This window comes from Candoia aspera, chromosome 2 (assembly GCF_035149785.1).
Source record: "Candoia aspera isolate rCanAsp1 chromosome 2, rCanAsp1.hap2, whole genome shotgun sequence".
Taxonomy (NCBI): domain Eukaryota; kingdom Metazoa; phylum Chordata; class Lepidosauria; order Squamata; family Boidae; genus Candoia; species Candoia aspera.
This window is the reverse complement of record NC_086154.1, coordinates 235,602,796-235,615,497: the sequence shown is the minus strand read 5'-3', so window position 1 is coordinate 235,615,497 and position 12,702 is coordinate 235,602,796. Positions and strand designations below refer to the sequence as shown.

Here is a 12,702-nt window from a genome sequence, read left to right as displayed (position 1 = left end):
TTTTAACAGTAATCTAATTGATTCACCTTTAGTAACTGGTGCAAAAGTCTTGTCAAAGTCTAAATCTTTCCTTTGAGTGAACCCTTTTGCAACCAACCTTGCTTTATATTTTTGGATTTTGCCATCAGCATCCCTTTTCAGTTTGAAAACCCACCTACAACCCAGACAGCGTTCATTGGGAGGTAGATTTACCAGTTTCCATGTTTTATTTTCTTTCAAGGATGCTAATTCCTGTTGCATGGCAGAATGCCAATTTTGTGCAATCTCAGGTGGTAAAGCATTCACTTGTTCTAGAGACTCAGGTTCTGTGAATATGTGAAAAGCCTTTACTGTTTCAGTCTGAAAACGTGATGGAGGAACACCTTTATTACTCCTCTGAGATCTGCGAGGTAATACAGGGCTTAAATTTTGACTCCTATCACTTTCCTGAGAAGCATCTGTCTCATCAGACAGATCTTCAGTTTGCTTTTCTGATTTAATGTCCTCATCAGGCAAAAGATCACCATCAGCAAGTCCTTGCTGTTCTCTTGTGGTGGTCAGTTCAACTGGAGAGCTAGAATTTAATCTCCCCCAGTTTTGTTCAGCAAAAGAAGCGCTTTTGCTAATTATTAATTTCTCTCCCATTATGAACCTGTAGCTCCTCTGGCTTTGTTCATAGCCAACAAAGATGGCTTTCTTTGTTGTGGGGCCTCCTTTCCTTCTCTGCTGTTTTGGAATGTGAACCCATGCAGTGCTACCAAACACTCTAAGATGGCTTACCTTTGGTTTCACACCATAAAACAAATTGAATGGAGTGTCCTGAATCATAGAGTTATACAACCTGTTCTGAACATAACAAGCAGTCGATAAAGCTTCTCCCCAGTACTTAAAACATAATCGTGAATCTTTTAACATGCATTCCATCGCATTTTGCAAGGTTCTGCCCTTTCTTTCAGCAACACCATTTTGCTGAGGGGTGTACGGGTTAGAAAGAATTTGTTCTATCCCTTTTTCCATTAGGAACCTTCTGAATTTGTGAGAAAGATATTCTCCTCCTCTATCACATTGGAGTGCAGATACAGGCCTAGGGAATTTTCCATTTGCCCATGTCACAAAACCTTTAAATTTCTCAAATGCCTCATCTTTATGTTTTAAGATGTAGATAAATGTGTATCTTGAGAAATCATCAATGATGGTCATTGCATACCTTGCTTGTCCAAGACTTGGAGCAAAAGGACCAATAATGTCAGAGTGTACAATTTCCAAAGGTCTAGTTGTAACTCTGTCACTGTGCTTACTCACAGGAGCTTTTAGTGTTTTGCATTCTTTGAAAACTACACAGTCTAAGTACTTATTACAGGGTTTTATCTTTAGGTCAGCACACAGCTGTGGCATTTGTGCTATATACTTGAAATTAGCATGACCAAATCTCCTGTGCATCAGGTGTACACATTGGTCATGATATGGTGTGTTGCCAACTGCAGCCTTGCAGCTTGGCTTCCTTGCATTTTGCACAATGTACAAGGAGTCTTTTAACATACCAGTAGCACACAATTTCCCATTTTTACGTATCTCACAACCATTTTTCTTAAATGTTATGATATACCCTGTTGCAGCCAATTGTGCCACAGATAAAAGGTTTGATTGTAAATTTGGCACATACAACACACCTTTTACAGTTTCTCCTAAGCAGGATAAATACAAGTCACCTTGTCCCATAATTTTGGTCACAGACCCATCAGCCAAAGATACACTTTGTCTTTCAGTTTTAGACAGTGACACAAAAGAGCTTTTACAATTACATAAATGACAACTGGCCCCAGAATCTAACACCCATACATCAGAATTACCCTCCTCAGCAACCTGTGCAATTTGGGTTGTCTGAAGAGCCTTCTTCTGTGTTGCCCTTGTGTTCTTCTTCTTTGTCTTTCTACTCTTGGGTCTCATGGCACAGTCTCTTTGCAAATGTCCAGCTGAACCACAAGTGAAGCATCGCTGGCTGGCTAGCGCTGTGGCCTCAGGTTCCTTTCCCTTCTTTTCCCTCATTTTCTGGTCTTGCAGCTTTCCAGAAGAGATGGGGGGGGGGGATCTTTCCTCTCTCTTCTCCCATTCAGCGAGTAAGCGCTGTGTAACATACGATGGGGTGAGGTCTGCTTCAGGCATAGCCTCCAGGGTACAAATCAGCGTGTCCCATGTTGCATTTAGTGAGGACAGGAGGATATAGGATTTTGTGAGAGGTGTAAATTCCATTCCTCTCTCCTGCAACTCAACAAACAGCTGCTGAATATAATGCAGGTGCTCAGGAAGGCTATCTCCTTCTGCAAGGTAGGCTCTGTACAGCTTTTTCGTCAGAGTAACTTTACTCCCTGCTGTTGCCTTTACATATAAGTCTCTCAAAGCGTCCCAAAGTTGCTTTGCAGACTGCATGCCTCGCACGTGGACTAGCTGATTGTCCTCAACTCCCAAGATAATGGTGGCTCTAGCCCGCTCATCCTGTCTCAGCCATTCAGCACTGGGATTTTGCGGGGTTTGCTCACCAATTTGCAGCCAAAGATCCTCTCTGCGAAGATACATTTCCATCTTCAGGGCCCAATTCAAATAGTTGGTCTCTGATAGGCGCTCCAGAGGCATCGCTGAGGGCTGGGAGGCAGCCATGGCTTCTTCCTTCTTTTGCAAGTCACCTCAGCTAGCTTCTAAGTCCTGCAGACCGGCAGTTGCTGGAAAATCTCCAGGTGGCTCCAAAGAAAATCTTCACAGGTCTTTGCTACCTGCCTTTAAATTGTGCACGAGGTGTGGAGCTGACCTCTCTTTTCTCTCTGGGTTTTACTGCGTTGTTTACTGGGCACATAACCTGTTGGCAGATGCTGGGAAAGCCTTTAGCCCAGGAGAGGTCAACAAAGTCACACACCAAGCATTTCTATAAAAATAATTTATTTACAGAAAGCAAAAACAAAAGCAAAACATTTAAAGGACTTAGCCCCCTTTGGAGCAAGCCTTACTTGCTACATATCGGCAGTGAGAAAAAGAGGAAGTGAGAACAAGTCCGGGCAGCTCCTCCCCTCCCCCCGGCTATTTGCATGAAGCACGTGAGAGGAGACAATCTAATACAACCCCTTCACCTGGCCAAAATGATTTGATACAATAGCAGTCTTAATCTATTAGTAGGAAAACCTCAACATCACTGGCCGGCTTGAGTAAGCTGCAGTGGAATACAGGGTACAGCCGCTTCAAATTATGAGGTAGATCCAAACGCACCGTGACCGGGTTCACAATTTGTGTAACCTGAAAGGGGCCAATAAATTTGGGGGCCAGTTTCCTGGAAGGCTGAGGTGACTTGATAAATTTAGTGGAGAGGTAAACCATGTCCCCTACTCGAAAAGGCGGCTGTTGGCGCCTGTGCCTGTCAACCTGAAGTTTGTATGCAGTCTGTGCCTCCTTGAGAGCGTCCTTAATGACGGGCCAGGAGTCTGCGAGTTTAGGATCCCAATCACAGGCCGCCACTACTGGAGATGGGGGCTGTGGAAGCTCGGGAATGGGGACGAAGTCCTGACCTGACACCACCCCGAAGGGGGTTTGTCCCATGCTTTGATGCACAGCGTTGTTGTATGCAACCTCCGCGAAAGGGAGCAAATCCACCCAGTCATCCTGGTGGTAGTTGATGTACAAGCAGAGGAATTGTTCCAGGGTGGCATTGAGGATCTCAGTATATCCGTCCATCTGGGGATGCCAGGAGGTTGACAATGCTTGCTCGGTGCCAATTAATTTCAAAAAAGCCCGCCAAAACCGTGAGGTAAATTGTGTGCCCCTATCCATCACCAAGCGAGAGGGGCAGCCGTGAAGGCGGTACACGTGCACCAAAAAGAGCTTCACCAGCTGTTTGCCGACAGGATAGAGGCACAGGGGACAAAATGAGCTTGTTTGGAAAAGTAGTCTTTGACTACCCAAATGACTGTTTTCTTTTGACTGGGTGGTAAATCCATGATGAAATCCATAGAGATTTCGTCCCAAGGGCATGAAGGGTTAGCCACGGGCTGCAGCAGCCCCTGGGGTTTACCGTAGACATTGCGCAAACAGGGCAGGATGCCACATACGTTTTGACATCCTTCCTCAGCGAGGGCCACCAAAATTGGTGTCGGCTCAAGTGGAGGGATTTGAGGAAACCGAAATGACCAGCCTGTTTGCTGTCATGAGACCGGCTGAGGATAGTTGACCATTGCGAGTCAGGGATGTATAAACGACCCTCCACCCAGGTGAGGTCTTGTTCCATGGAGACCTTGTCCGGGTTAGCAAGGAGCCAGGGATCAGATTTTAATGCGAGTGCAAAATCTGCACGCAACCCACCCGGCATCTGTGGTTGCCGGTGGCCCGGGGCGGGCTGTGCTGGAGTCATTCGCAAGAGGGGGGAGGGCTGTTCCCGAGCGCAGCTCTGGGTGACAGCGGCCAAACCCAATTGAGACTCAGAGAGCACAGTCCCCACGTCGGAGACAGGCTCCGCGTCCTGGGGCAGGCGGGAAAGTGCATCTGCCAAAAAGTTCTACTTCCCTGGAATAAACTTCAGCTGAAAGTTAAAACGGCTGAAAAATTGAGCCCAGCGAATCTGCTTAGGGCTGAGGTGCCTGGGTGTGCGAAGCGCCTCGAGGTTGCGGTGGTCTGTCCAGACCTCAAAAGGGCAAGTCGCCCCTTCTAACAGGTGACGCCAAGCCTCCAGTGCTGTTTTTACTGCAAATGCCTCTTTTTCCCATACATGCCAGCGCCTTTCCATCTCGGAAAATTTCCTGGAGAGATAGGCACAGGGCTTCAAGAGTTCGGCAGGATCCTTTTGCAATAGGATAGCCCCAATGGAAAAATCAGAGGCATCAGCCTGCATGACAAAAGGCCGTTTGGGGTCGGGATGGGATAGAATTGGCTCCGCTGTAAAGAGAGCTTTCAACCAGTCGAAAGCAGCCTGACAGGCGGGAGTCCAATTGAGCACGGCCCCTGGGTTTTTTACCTTGTGCGTCTCCCCGACGCCTTTGGTCTGCAACAAATCAGTCAAGGGCAGGGCAATTTCTGCAAACCGTTTTGCGAAGGATCTGTAGAAATTTGCGAAAACCAGGAAACTTTGGAGTTGGCGCCAGGTGCGTGGGCGCTCCCAGCTCAAAACAGGCTGAACCTTAGCAGGATCCATTTCTATGCCCTTATCTGAAATCCTGTAGCCTAAGTAATCCAGGCGCAACTTGTGGAATTCGCACTTGGAAAGCTTAGCATAAAGTTTAGCATGCCGGAGCTTGGTGAGAACCTGTCTTACCAATCTTTTGTGTTCTTTCTCAGTTTTGGAGTATATCAGGACATCGTCCAGATAAACCAGTACCCCTTTAAACAAATGGTCATGCAGAACCTCATTAATTAGTTGCATGAAAACCCCCGGGGCCCCTGCAAGACCAAACAGCAGTACCTTATACTGGAAGGAGCCCAAGGGACAGTTAAAAGCTGTTTTCCATTCGTCCCCCTCCCTGATGCGAATGTGGTAATACGCCTCGCGGAGGTCAAGTTTGGAAAAGACCTTTCCAGTCGACAAGTGTGCCAACATGTCTTTCACGAGGGGGAGGGGGTACTTGTTTGACAAGGAAGCTGAATTTAACCCATGATAGTCTGTACACAGTCTTAGGGTACCATCCTTCTTTTCACGGAACAGAACGGACGCTCCAACCAGCGAGTTTGCCGGTTCGATGAAGCCCCGTGCAAGGTTTTTATCGAGGAAGTCCCGCAATGCCGCCAACTCCTTTTGTGTCATTGGGTAAATCTTTGGCTTAGGCAATGGGACATGAGGGAGTAGTTCGATGGCACAGTCCGTCTTGCGATGGGGGGGTAACTGGTCCACCTCCTCCTCCCCGAAGACGTCCGCGAAGTCCGCGTATTGTTCCGGCAACCCCTCCATGGGGGAAGCATGAACTTGAGGGTCGACAATCTCCGCCCTCCCTACAGTCAACGTGCAGGATTTCCCCTTGGCAGGTGCTTGGTAGAACCCATCCTCAAACGTTATCGTACGTGTCCTCCAGTTAATGTAGGGATTGTGGCGAGTTAGCCAGGGGATTCCCAGAACCACTATAGGCTTGCCCACTGGGGTGACCATGAATTCTATGGTTTCCCTGTGCATGCCCATTTGCAGGGTAACGTTCCCTGTACCCTGGGTGGCCGGCCCAGCCCCCACCGTGGAACCATCAAGTTGCTGGAAGAGCAGTGGCTTTGGGAGCGGGAAACAGGGTAACTTTAGCGCAGTGACTAGGTTGGGGTGGATCAGGCATCTGGAACACCCGGAGTCCACCCAAGCCCCGACTTCGATGGTCTTGGAGCAGTAGCTCAGTTCAATTGTTACGGCCAGGATGGGACAGTCCGCACTCACCCTGGTGTCATCACGCCCATTCTCCACCACCTGTCCAGCGGCGCTGTTTAGGACAGGTGGAAGGGGTTTTCCGCTGGCTGCTTCAGGGCGGCCAACCGTCCTCCGCGAGGTAGACGTCCTCTTCTTCGTCCTGGGTCGCTAGTGCCGCTGTCAGCCGTTGGGCGGGGGGTTGGGCAGTTTCTGTGGAGGCTTCTGCGTCGGTCTAGATGGGCGATCCGCCGTCCTAGCCTTGTGGCATTCCGCCGTGCAGTGACCAGCCTTACCGCACTTGATGCATTGCCCACAGGTAAAGCGACGTTGTCTTTCGGCGTCCCATGTTGGGCCCGACTGTGGCGCTGGCCCTTTCCCACTGGGAGGGAGCCTGTCCCTCTTAGCCGCCAGCATGAAGGTGCACTGGGTGTGTTCAGCCTTCCTGGCAAGACAGATCCAGTCATGTAGTGAGTCTGGATCGTCTCTGAACAGCGCCCATTGCAACACCTCTCGATTGAGGCCATCTTTAAACATGTCAATCAGGGTGGCCTCCGACCATTCAGGGATCTTCCCTGCTAAGACCTTAAATTCTAGGGCGTAATCCGCGACCAATTTCTGTCCCTGATTAAGTTCTTTCAGTGCACCTTTAGCCCTCTCCTTCACCAAGGGGTCTTCAAAGTACCACTTCAAGGCGGTCAGGTAGGTGTGGAAGGTAGCTAGGGCTGGGGCTCCGGACTCTGACATTTGTATGTACCAGTCCGCGGCTCTGCCCTTCAGTTTAGTGGCAATAGCCGAGATTTTAGCCCCTTCTGATGCGAAACAATGTCCGTATAGCTGGATGTGGTTTGTTGCGTTTGTTAAAAAGAATGACAAGTTCGTGGGGTCGCCATCAAATTTGACTGGAAAGTCTTTAGCGATCCCACCAACTGGAGAAACCCCAACTTGTGTGTGTGTAGGGGTGACCCCCACTGGAATAAAACCACGGGGCCCTGGGAGTAAGTCCTGCGTCTGGCCCCTTCCTCTCAGGGTCGGCGATAGGGTGGGTGGGATGCCGAGACCCCTCCCTGCGCCCTGCGCAGCAGCACTCTTCGTGAGTTCACTCACCACAGTTGACAGGGATTGCAGCAGGTGCTCTAATGATTGCACCTTGGATTCCAGAGCCCTGATCCTGTCCAGTGTGATGGGATCGTCCATCTTCGGTGCTGCCGGTTGTGCCCCGATCGCCGGTCCTGCGAATTCCCTCTCGGGCGTCTGGGGGTATTGGAGCCTCCAGGTGGTGTGAGATGTCCCTGGCCGGGGGTCCGCGATGACGTCCCACCTGAAGTGTTGTTGACTCACGCCTCCCTCTTCCATCGGGGCCCTCCACTCCGTGCTGGGGCTCCAGGCTCCCAACTGGGGTGCGGTGTGGGTAGGGAGGGGGCTCGTGTCCCACCTCAGGAGCGCCAATTCCAGAAGCTGTCTGGTCGCCTCCCCCCCTCGCGTTGAGTCCTTCGCGTCCCTGCTCTGAAGCGCCGAGTCCAGGATTGTCCCCGGTTCAGTCATTGCCAGCTGCTTCTCTCGCAAAAAAAAATTTTTCTGGTAGAGGCTGGCGAGGTTCGTTCTTGAAAGACTCTCAGCTTTATGTAAGGAATGCCTAAGACTAAATAAAAGACTCAGACTCTAAAGCAAGTTTAAGCTCTGGCTTTTATTTAGAATAGAATGCACACCAGTAGAAAGCTGAGAGTGAGGGAAGCATGCCAAAAGTTGAATTAAATAGTCTCGCGCCAAACAGCGCTCCACCCCCACACTCCCCGGGTGTGCCCCACGAGTTCCACAGAGTGACAGGCCATCAAGACTTGATAGGTGAGAGGTCGTCCAGCCCCGTTTGCCTCAGGCATTGCCCCGTTTATCTTTCTGCAGGGTAATGGTCCATTACCAGGCGATTAGACTTCAGTATTCCTCGAAAGCACCTGGACGCGCCCTTCCGAACCTCGCCCTGATCATTTCCTTGACAATGGTGTCAATGGTCGATTACCAGGCGATGAGAGCTTGTAGATCTCCCAAACCCATTACCTTCTTTGTCCGGTTTATCGCCCGCCCCTCTCCAGTCATTGTCAAGCCTCCGCGCTTTGTCATGTGAGCCGTTGCGATGTCGCAAACATCGCAACGGTGATCATGACAGGCACTTCCTATGGCCATTGCTGGTGAAGGGGTAGAAAAGAATGCCACAGGCTTCCCCTAACGTGTTATTTTTTCCAAGCCAAGAGAAAGTGGGAAAGAAGCTACACGAAGGGGCTCAGGACTCTGTCAACAGGACAACTCTCCAAGAACAAACAGAACGGGACCACATTTGGTATGGCAGGAGACGCTGGCAGAAGAAAGGTTGGGTTTGAAAATCCCCCTCAGATTCCTCCAGTTCATCTTTCTGGGAGAGGCAATTGGGCAATGATTTGGAATATTGCTATTCGAAGGAAAGCTCCCCCCGCCCAATCCACAACCCAGAGTAGAGTGTGTATAACCTTCCATGTGCTTCCCAGGAGACAAGCACATACATGAATGCGTCATAGGGGGACAGCAAAAATGCACATCAGATGCAACATGTTATTTCATTACACGGACAAAATAGAAACATCCTCCTCTTGGTAAAGGGATTGGAAAGAATCCCAGAAGGCGTGCCCTGCATTCTTTCTCTATCTTGTTTACTAGCTGTGATACACGGAGAAAGAGTTAGATGGTTCTGTCATGTGTCATAAACATGATCTTGCTCAAGACCACAAGCAGCCACAGGTGCTATTTAAAGGACAAAAATAACTTGCGTAAAACTGAGGTCCTGAGGGCCAGTTGGTGCTGCTGACTGGCTGGAGAGGGACAGACTGATACACCAAGGCACTCCTCTCAAAAGAAAAACAAAACCAAACCCAGAAATCATTTGGATATTTTGATGAATTTATATGCATCAAAATGAAAGTTTTTCTATTGTCCTTTATTGTGCCTTTCTTAAATCCAGACAATTTAGCGAAGAAAAGGACCATCCAACAGTTTAGTAAGGCTTTTAAAATATGACAACATGTGCTCTTTTTTAATAACCTGAAGTGCAACAACACACAGAAAGTGAGTGAGTGAGAGAGAGAGAGAGAGAGAAAGATTCTTTTCCTTAGATTAAGGAGGTCTGTGTTCTTTTTTATGGTCTCTAATCCACACATCCTGTTGAAAATAACATCCAATAGAAAGAAAGAGCATGAATCAGTAGCACTTACCCAGTGAGGTTAGTATCATCCAGAAGACATATCATGGTTCCATTGGGTGATACTTGCAGTACAGGGTGAACGGTTTCTCTCATTATCTGAAATCTTGTTCCTATTGTAATTCACAGGCAAAAAATAAACACCATTTCATGGATGAGGGAAACGGCTGTTCACACTATATCATAAAAACTTAAAAGCTACAGCAATCACTATCACTGAAACAGTATTTTGTAAGATTGGTAGGCCTCCCCATTTTTTTTTTCAATTAAGTGTTCAGAAATAAGGGGTTTTAAAGCAAACTCTAACCCACAAGCACAACGTTGCTGCTGTTTTTATCCAAGTCAATGGAAAAGTCATCACATTTTCCCAGACTGAGGGTTTGATCTGAACTTAGAAACTTGGATTCATTCTGCTAACCATCAAATCCACTGTTAGAACACTATGCTCAAAGGCAGAGCATACTCCTTCAGCACTTAAGAGCAAGGGGAAAGGATTATAATAAATCTGGTTTATTTTCCTATGTGCATGAGAATAAAAAAAATGATTCACAAGAAAAGTGTTTTCTTTTTCATTTGCACCTTACCCTAATATGCAGAGGTTATATGCACAATTTCCCCCAGTTTTAAAAAAATGTGAATTTGCACAATACCATTTCAGTGTAATATTATTTTTATATAAGTTTCCCAATTAAGGCACTTTACATGTAAACTTACACAAAGTAAACTCTTTTTTAAAATGAAACTACCAAGCCTGGGAAGTTGAAAAAGCACCCCAAAAGAAGGTCAATGGCAAATTCCTCCAGCAGTTCAGTTCACCTCAAAGGAGATGTTACCTTTTCCCCACTTATATTCTTCTTTTCTAAACACAAACATCCTCATTACAGACTTGTTTTTTCATATACATCAGAAACAGACACTCCCCATCAGACACACATGCCGATTTTGGACCAGAGAAAGATGGACAGCAGGGGTCTCCACTAGGGGCTGTCCTACATTTTAAGTCAGAATCTCGCAAAACATCTCCCACAGCAATTTGTGAGAATTTCTTTTACACACCTACTGTATCTCTGGATACAACACCTTTTCCTAAGACAAATAGCCTGCATTTAAAGAATCCCAATGCTGCAGGAATAAGTAGAGGAAAACCAGACTGGGCCATAGTTTGTGGATAATAAAGGAAAGAAAACCAGGATTTGGGAATGTTAGGTAAAAGCTCATGAATCCAAATCTACCAATTCCTTTTTCTTGCATCACCGTGAAACATTTTCACAGTCTCTGAAAGTACAGCCAATTGAATCAGTGACCATTAACCAATTTACATCTGAAACATAAAGTATCTCGAAAGAAACCAATGTAGTATTCACTCCCAACTCATATAGAATATATATGTGTATGTTTGATTTTCTGCTGATAAATATCTGGAATAACAGCATCCAGAAAACAATTCATCCACCCTTCTGCAGATTCATAACCCTCACATACTATTTACACTCCAAAAACAATGAAAATACCCATCATAAACCTCCTACCTCTCATTTAGCTATTGTGTACAATGCAACTAAGCCAAACAGTCAAGCTTAAAACATCAAAACCAATGCTGCCTTGTGCACTTTTTTCCCCTTTTCTAGTCATAATTTTTTATTGTGACATAAAAGTAGCACTTTGTTTTATTTTTTGCATCCCTGTGCACAGTCTACACCTTCCTTCAAGGTAGCATACTTCTAATGTTAGAAGCATTCTAACATTACATTTTGAGGAATCAATTTGCTAGTAAATAGAACATTTGAAGCAGCCTTTTTTATTATTTCTTTGTATTTCTACACATCCTTACTAAATGCAAACTTCAAACATTCCATCAAGTGAAGGGTAGTGGCTGCCATGAGCCAATTTTACATGCTTGTATCTCTATGTACAAGAGAGAATGAATGAGAGAGAGAGAGAGAGAGACAGATCTGGTATAACAATTCCAAAGTTCAGCAAGCCTAATTTTAGAGCAAATGGCTTCATTATTCCATCAGATATCTTCCCAGAAATATCTGAATTACACTTCCTTTCATTCTAATCAGTTTCAATCATATGACTGTTGTGTCTCCAATGGATCTGAATATACTGAGCTTTTTCTGGAAACCAAACCCCGTAAAATATACTGTATGCAAGAAATCATACTAATGTTTGTACATTTGCTCTACTACTTTAAAGTTTTCCCTGGTTTATCTACCTTTTGTTGAAATCAGAGCAGCTTCGCTCTGTTCACTTGTTCCAAAAGTATTTACTGCTCTCACATAGAAGAAATAGTTTACGTTTGGTTCTAGGCGAACCTTTGTTTCAGGCTGTCGAATTCCAGCTAGAGATCTGAAAAAGCAGTAATATGTATGGTCAACATATGCTGAATCTTATTTTTTCCCTTCAAAATTATCCCCACCCTTCAAAACAGAGCAACAAATGACAGAAGCTGGATCCTTTTTCCTATAGAAAAAATAAGAAAGGAGGCAGAAGTCTGGGGTTTTTTTATATAAATATGATGCTGATATTACAGTACTGGTTGAGCATACCAAAAACTTAGAGGAGTGAATTGGTGAGTACTTCCATAAACAGGAAGAACAAAATCGGGACCAAATACTTGCCCTCCAAATGATTCCCAACAGATAATTCTCGATTATTAAACAGTTCTACAGTATCTCACACACACACAGGCACACACACGGCATTCTGCCTGGCCCTATCACTGAAACAAAGAAAGTCTGCAATACTTGGGACTGGATTTTTATGTGAAATGACTGTGCAGTCTGTATTAGATGGAATTTGTGGGATCTCCACGATGCAATATTCAGAACGATTCCAGAAAGGTTTACTATCAGGCAAGATCATTATTGTGATATTTCACGACTGTCTCATTAATCAGCTGATGATGTTGATCAGCTGGCTAGTAGTGGCAAGAATGAGTAGGATTTGGCAAGATGCCAAGGCTATACCCTTTGAAGCTAAAGCTGAAATGTAACTTGCTTTATACTTTTACCAACATAAGATAAAGGAGCTAATGTTAATATAAGAATGCAGCACAAGCATGAGATGAATTATTAGTTACAACAGAAGCACTTCCAAATCCCATTTTAGATTATATAAACCTCAGATCAGATTCCAAAATAGA

At 45.9% G+C, this 12,702-nt stretch overlaps 1 protein-coding gene across 1 annotated transcript in view; it reads right to left on the bottom strand.

The window, feature by feature from the left end:
* The window catches only part of CMYA5 (cardiomyopathy associated 5), a 61,951-nt gene that overhangs the window by 8,235 nt on the left and 41,014 nt on the right, over window positions 1-12,702 (bottom strand). Inside the window, exons 9-10 of the mRNA XM_063295569.1 lie at window positions 11,773-11,906; window positions 9,568-9,667 (exon numbers count right to left, since the gene is read on the bottom strand). Of these exons, the coding sequence (XP_063151639.1) occupies window positions 9,568-9,667; window positions 11,773-11,906 (234 nt within the window). The remainder of the gene's footprint in view (window positions 1-9,567; window positions 9,668-11,772; window positions 11,907-12,702) is intronic.